Source organism: Orycteropus afer, unplaced genomic scaffold, assembly GCF_000298275.1.
Source record: "Orycteropus afer afer isolate SDZICR_OR568_19922 unplaced genomic scaffold, OryAfe1.0 scaffold00510, whole genome shotgun sequence".
In the NCBI taxonomy this organism is placed as follows: Eukaryota; Metazoa; Chordata; class Mammalia; order Tubulidentata; family Orycteropodidae; genus Orycteropus; species Orycteropus afer.
This window is the reverse complement of record NW_006922097.1, coordinates 1,344,104-1,351,435: the sequence shown is the minus strand read 5'-3', so window position 1 is coordinate 1,351,435 and position 7,332 is coordinate 1,344,104. Positions and strand designations below refer to the sequence as shown.

The following is a 7,332-nucleotide window of genomic DNA, read 5'->3' as shown; positions in this document are numbered from 1 at the left end:
GTAAAATGAGCTTACAAGATTGTAAACAGGGAACCAGAGATAGCAATTGGCAAGTGAAGACAACTACAAACAAAAAGAGGGAAAAGACTGTGTAGATGTATTCAGTTTAATGATGCACTGTTATGAAGAAAATAACCAGTTATGTGGTAGAATCAGGCCAAAGATAACAAATAAATACAGAAATTGAATAATAAAGTAGTGAGGACTACAGGAATTGTAATTTACATTCGGCATTCAAGTTCTTTTTAATGGGATGTAGCCTTATTCAGAAAGAAAGCCTGCCTCACTGAAGATGTTACATTTGACTTTAGTGTGAATAATAGTAGTTAAGTGCTTAACTGTTAACCAAAAGGCTGGCAGTTTGAACCCAAGCACTGCTGTGTAGCAGAAAGATGTGGCAGTCTGCTTCCATAAAGATTACAGCCTAGGAAACTCTTTGGGGCAGACAGAAACCCTCCGTCCTATAGGGTAACTATGAGTCAGAATCAACTAGCATTGGATTAGGGTTTTTTTTTTTTTTTTTTTTTTTAAAAAATTTGGAATGTTTTTTTTTTTTTTTTTTTTTTTTTTTTTTTTTTTTTTTTTTTTTTTTTTTTGATAAATAGGAAAGGGCCAGCTATGGAAAAGGCTGGAGTAAGAAGCTTCCAGCATTTCAGAGGCCAGTGCCAACCGAAAAGTACTTACTCGTTGCCACTGAGTAGACCCTAACTCACAGTGACCCTGTGTTTCAAAATAAAACAGTGCTGCATTAGGGTTTTTAACAGCTGTGATCTTTTGGAAGTCGACTGCCAGGACTTTCTTCCAAGGTGCCCCTGGGTGGACTGAACTGCCAACCGTTTGGTTGTTGTTGTTGTTATGTGCCGTCGAGTCAGCCCTGACTCATAGTGACCCCTCCTTGGGTTTCCGAGGCAGTATCACTACGGAAGTAGGATTGCCCAACCTTCCTTCCGAGGAGTGGCTGGTGGGTTTGAACCGCCAGCCTTCTGGTGAGCAGTCAAGTGTCTTAGCCACTATGCTACCAGAGCTCCCTTTGGTTAGCTCACCGTTTGGTTAGTAGCACTTAATTAACCATTTCTGCCACTCCTAAACCAGCTGCAAGTTGATTCCACCTCATGGCAACCCTGTGTGTGTCAGAGTAGGACTGTGCTCCAGAGTCTCAATGGCTGATTTTGGGAGGTAGGTCGCCAGGCCTTTCTTCCAAGGTGTCTCTGGGTGGACTTGAACTTCCAACTTTTCTGTTAACAGATGCGTGTTTAAACCATTTGTACCACCGAGGGACTCCAAAGAGTAACAGGGAAGGGGAATGTATGTAATGAATTAAAAAAGAAGTGGCCAGGGACCAGATCATACAAGGCATTGTGGCCCATCGTAAAAAGAATGTGCATTTTGCTCCAAGGACAATGAAACAGCATAGGGCCAATAAGAGTAGGTGGTTTCCAGAAGTACTGCAGTTCCAGGTCAGGAGTGACCTTATAATAAATCTTCCTTAAGGTAGTGGGAATAAATCTGGTCCTTGTAAACAAAAGAGCCTAATTAAAAAGGAAATGAAGGAAACAGTATCTACATTTACTCAGCACTAATTCTGGCCCCAACACTCTGAAGCCCTCTACTTTTATTACCTCAGTTAATATAACCTTATACAGTTGGTAATGATAGCCCTACTTTCTTATTTTAGTAATCGAACTCAGAGAGGCGAGGTAACTTGTCCAAGGTATCCAAGCTAGTAAACAGCACTTGAAGGATCTGAACACAGTCTGATTCCAGTGCTCATGTTTTTATACTAGGCCTCTCAAGGTTTCTGAACACATCAAAACCCAAACGAAGCCTTTGCCATTGAGTCAATTCCAACCCCTAGTGCTCTGGTGGTGGTGTAGTGCCTAAGGCATCTGACTGCTAACCAGAAGGCTGGCGGTTCAAATCCACCAGCCACTCCCTGGAAGGCAGTTTGGGCAATCCACTTCCATAGCAATACCGCCTGGGAAACCCAAGGAGGGGTTGCTATGCGTCAGATCCGATTCGATGGCGGTGAGTTTGGTTTGTGTGTGTGTGTTGTGTGCGCATGTGCATGCTGAGTGGGTAGGCATCTGGCTTTACCCAGAAGGTTGGTGGTTCAAACCCACCAGCCACTCCACAGGATGAAGATGAGGCAATCTTCTTCTGTAAGGATTTACAGCCTTGGAAATGCTATGGGAGTCACTATGAGTCTGAACTGACTTGATGGCAGTGGGTCTGGTTTTGGTAGTGACCCTATAAGACAGAGTAGAACTATCCCATAGGGTTTCCAAGGCTGTAAATCTTTACAAAAGCAGACTGCCTCATCTTTCTCCCTCGAAGTGTCTGGTGGGTTCAAACTGCCAACCTTTTGATTAGCAGCCAAGTGCTTAACTACTACATCAACAGAGCTCCTTTCTGATACACACTAATACCTAACCGGCATGTCAGAGGTCAGTTGTGCTAGAAAGAACATTTCAGTACACAAAAAGTATATATGCTTGATTCAATCTGTTTTGCCCCTAGAGTGTTTTGGCTTCAACTTTAAAGACTGATCATATGGGAGAAATGAAGGGAACACAATAATGCATTCTCTTTATTTCACTAGATTATAGGCTAAAAGACAACTGTTCCTTATTTCTTTAGCTCAGACCACTGTACTGAACATAATGATCACTCAGTAACATGACAGAAAATATTATGTTTGTGCCAGATTTTGACCCTGACCACCTCCTTCCCAGTAAGAGTGATCTGACTCAACAGATATGATATTCTCCTAATCCGTAACAATTATACTTTGCTGCCACCTCTTTAGAAAATAAAATGCACAAAGTTTGAATCAAGGGGGTCTCCTAAATATTTCAATTTTTCTTAATTAAAAAAAAAGTAGAGAAGTATTGTTGTTGTTGTTGTTGTTGTTTGCCGTCGAGAGAAGTATATACGAGGGAATTTGAGAGCATCAGTTTTAAGTATTAAATATTTTGAGCAAAAATAAGGCCTTTGAACATAACAAAGGCCAAATCTGATCATGTATACAAGGATGAGGGGATATTATAAACTTTAACATGGCAGGATCCTATATCCGTACCTATGAAAGAGGATTCTACAACTGGAAGTCTTGTTAAGACTAGAAGGAATTCGGTTTTTCACTGAACGATGTCATAGCTTTGATCTGGGAGCTCTCCTAGTTTAAATCCTTTATTTTACAGATAAAGAAATAAACTGCCTAAAGTCACACTGCACATTAATATCCAAAGTGAGATTAAAACTCTTGCATCTCAACTCCCAGTACTTTTTCTGTTACTTTACATTTTTTCCTTATTTCACTTCTTTAGGTAATCAATGTCTAAACACTAGCCTTAGGAATACTGGGAATGACTGGGAAATACCGGACAAAACTTAAGAGTCCTAATGGACTTCCTAGAAGATGTTAAGTTCTATAAACTCTCAGGTCACAGATAAAGATCTAAGGGGAAGCAGTTTAAAATGAGTGGACCACAGCTGCTTCGGGAAGATAACAGCCATGAAAACCCTATGGAGCAGTTCTACTCTGCACACATGGAGTCACTATGACTCAGAATGGACTCCACAGCAACTAACAAAACACACGCAGCCCGGAATACTTTGGGTTACAGTGATCTTGAAACTTCCCTGGAACTTGTCTCTTCTTGTTTCAACCAAGAATGACTTACGTGCTGCCTACCTTCTGGGCCTGCCCCAATGTCCAAATGAAATAATGAATATTCAAAGTGCTGTGCAAACCAACAAGATTATGATACTCAAATTGCAGCTGAAGGAGCCTTTGGTCTCAGAAGATTAAGGTTCGAGTCTGGCCACTAACTCAATGCAAATCAGCTTTCCTTGTCTATAAAATGGATACAATAACAAATGCTACCCGACACTAAGAGGTGGTGAGTTCCGAGCTGTAAGACGCGGGTCAAAACGTGAACCAAGATGGTTATTTACTTCCCCAGCCGCTCCTCACCTTCTGCACCTGCTGTGCGAGCGCCACGAGGTCTAACGGGTCCCCAGCCCGGTGGGTGTGGTAAGGGCTTACCAGGGCCAGGCCGTCAGGGTTTGGGGTGAGCTCCACCAGGGCTCCTACGACACACACCCAGGAACATAGGCTGTGAGCTCCTGCCTTCGGCCTCCCGTGGAGCCCAGGAGACTAGCTGCTCCGTGAGGGCTTCTTTCCCTTTCTGACTCCCGCCTCGCGCCTCTCCCTCACCTGTTGCCGACTGAATCCCTTGATTTTCAGTGGCTCCCTCGGTCCGCGACGGTGTAGCAGCGGCCGCCATGACAGTGCCTTATCTTACCTACAATCAGACCGGTACAAGTCGGAAGAGCATGCGCATAAGGGCTCGTGGGAGGAGCTTCCGTGTTCCTTGGCCATTGGGCGTCAGAGCTGCTGAGCAAGGTCGGAACTCAGAGGCGGGGCTCCAGCTGAGAGGCGAGGTCCAACCTGGTCGAGAACTGGAGACGGTGCGAGCCTACTGGGCATGCGTCGCCCGGCTCGGGAGGCGGGACTTCACTCGGGGGCGGGCCATCTCCGGGGGTGGGTCTGTGGCCTCCGTGGCGGGTGGAGACAGGTCCCGTTAGATTTGCAAAAGCGATGGCGGCGTGCGTTTTGAGCTTGGTTACGACTCTGTTGGCTGCCGCCGCCGCTGCCTCTCAGGCCGAGGTGGAGTCCGAGGCAGGATGGGACATGGCAGCGCCTGACGTGCTCTTTGCCGAGGGGACCGCGGCCTATGCGCGCGGGGACTGGCCCGGGGTGGTACTGAGCATGGAGCGGGCGCTGCGCTCGCGGGCAGCCCTGCGCGCCCTCCGCTTGGGCTGCCGCACCCGTTGTGCTGCCGACCTCCCGTGGGAGCTGGACACCCACTCGCCCCCGAGCTTGGGCCAGGCCTCGGGCACTGCCGCCCTGCACGACCTGCGCTTCTTCAAGGGCCTGCTGCGTCGGGCCGCCTGCCTGCGCCGCTGTCTCGGGCCACCCGGAGCCCACTCGCTCAGTGAGGAGCTGGAGTTCGAGTTCCGCAAGCGGAGCCCCTACAACTACCTGCAAGTTGCCTACTTTAAGGTGCAGCCCTACCCGGGTCTGGGCGGCAGGGGTCTTTCTGGAGAGAGGCGTGGTTGCAGGCGATCCAGGGAAGCATAGGGGACCTGAGAAGTATCTGCCGAGAGGAACGGTGGCCTCTTGGCCGGGGAGCATCCTCTGACTTCTCCCCGGACCCAGGGAGGGTAAGGACCCTGCCACGAGACCTACATCCCCGGGTTCACATAGATACATGCTTACCCTAGCAGTTCAGCTTGGGGCTAAGGCACAGACCGAGTAAAACTTGCCTTTTTGTTCCCCGGGGTTCTCCTAGAGGGAATTAAAGTTGCAGGTTGGGTCTCACACCCTGACTTCATTACAAGTGTCCGAGTGAGAAACTAGGACCTTTCTACAATATCTTCCTTCCGGTTCGTTTTTCCACGAGGCTTTTCCTGCTGCTTCAATCGAGCAGCTCTCATTTCAGGACGTGAAGTTGCCACGTCGCCAGCAGGGGCTGCCTGGCCCTTGCCTATGGGGGACCCTCTGACTGGTCTGTCAGTCTTCCAAAGAAAATGAGTATTTTTGGGAAGGCCCGATTAAGTTCAAATATATACATGGGCTTGAGCTCTCCTAGCTGTGTGATTGATGATGATGGTGATAGTTAATAGGCCCTGGGGCTGTGCCACCTGGCACTGTTTTGAGGCTTTACATTTATTGAATCGTTTGCTCAGATCCTCACAATATCCTGGTAAGTAGGTGCTGTTATTCGCCCCATATCACTGATGAGGAAACTGGAGGCACTAAGATAATCTTTCCCCAGACCACTCACCTGGTAAGTGGTGGATTCTAATGTATTCTGATAATAACTTGAAGGGGGCTAGAGAGGGACTGGCTAGAATTTTAAATATAAAAAGAGAGCTGTGCTGCAAATTTATCAGAGCTGTATTTTGAAAGACCTTCAATTTAACTTGAGAGAGACTTAGAGAATCTTGGAGAACTCAAATTTCTACCTCTCCACAAATATTCTGTTTACTCTTTCCCTAGTTACTGAGAAGAGTACTGGACTTGAGACCAAAATAATGGGACTATGTAGCGTACTGCCTAAGGCATTTGACTGCTAACCAGGAGGCTGGTGATTCAAACCCACCAGCCACTCCTCTGAAGGAAGGTTGAGCAATCTACTTCTGTAGTGATACCGCCTCAGAAACCCAAGGAGGGGTCACTATGAGTCAGGTCTGACTTGATGGTACATAGTAACAACACAACATGTCCTTGGTCATGCCATTAACAGAGCTTTCTAAAATTCACTGACAAACATGTTGAATACCCATTACATTCCAGTTGTTGTACAGATAACTAAAATGCTTGACTTTTGTAGCTTTTGTTTTGTTTTGTTTTACTGTTAAGAATCACTGTAGTAAGGACTACTAAAGTGGCATGAAGATAAGACTGTGGAAGCATGGAGGAGGGAGAGTTTAGCTTTCACTCAGAGAAATTAGGCTGGAAAGAAGAGGTAAGTGTTGAAGCTGGTCCTAAATATTGCTAGTGGGGGGAGAAAAATGACCATTATAGACAGAGGGAAAAGTCAAGTCACAGCATGATATATTCAAGGGAATAGGTCAATTTTTTGTGACTGGGGTATTGGATGTGTGTGGTGAGTTGTGACAGAAGACTAGAAAAATAAGTGAGGCCATGATCATTAGCCATTAGAGAGATGCAAATCGAAACAACCGTGAGATACCATCTCACCCCAGCATTAATAGCAAGGTTCAACAAGATAGAAAATAATAAATGCTGGCGAGGATGTGAAGAGATTGGGACTCATACACTGCTGGTGAGACTGTAAAATGATGCAACCACTGTGGAAATCGGTATTGCAATTCCTTAAAAAGTTGGAAATAGCAATACCATTTGATCCAGCAATCCCATTACTAGGTATATATGGTAAAGAAGTGAGCCAGGACACAAATAGATATATGCATACCCATGTTCATTGCAGCACTGTTCACAGTAGCAAAGAGAAACAGCCTAAATGCCCGTCAGTGGAGTAATGGATAACTGAACTGTGATGTATACACACAATAGAATACTATGCAACACTAAAGAATATAGAATCTGCAAAACACCACATAACCTGGATGAACTTGGAGAACATTATGCTGAGTGAATTAAGTCAATCATAGAAGGACAAATATTGTATTAGTCTACTATTCTAAAAAGTCAGGGAAAGATTTTTATATAGGAGGGAACATTATTGGTTACCAGGGATGGGAGGGTGAGAGGGGGTGTACATTCCTAGATACGTTGGG

General features: G+C 45.8%; 2 protein-coding genes across 2 annotated transcripts in view; one reads left to right on the top strand and one right to left on the bottom strand.

The window, feature by feature from the left end:
* CUNH1orf50 (chromosome unknown C1orf50 homolog) overlaps positions 1 to 4,289 on the bottom strand; it is a 9,458-nt gene extending 5,169 nt beyond the window's left edge. Inside the window, exons 1-2 of the mRNA XM_007955563.1 lie at positions 4,220 to 4,289; positions 3,977 to 4,092 (exon numbers count right to left, since the gene is read on the bottom strand). Coding sequence (XP_007953754.1) covers positions 3,977 to 4,092; positions 4,220 to 4,289 — 186 coding nt within the window. The remainder of the gene's footprint in view (positions 1 to 3,976; positions 4,093 to 4,219) is intronic.
* A 314-nt stretch (positions 4,290 to 4,603) lies between these two features.
* Positions 4,604 to 7,332, top strand: part of P3H1 (prolyl 3-hydroxylase 1) — a 19,104-nt gene continuing 16,375 nt past the window's right edge. Inside the window, exon 1 of the mRNA XM_007955561.2 lies at positions 4,604 to 5,068. Coding sequence (XP_007953752.1) covers positions 4,604 to 5,068 — 465 coding nt within the window. The remainder of the gene's footprint in view (positions 5,069 to 7,332) is intronic.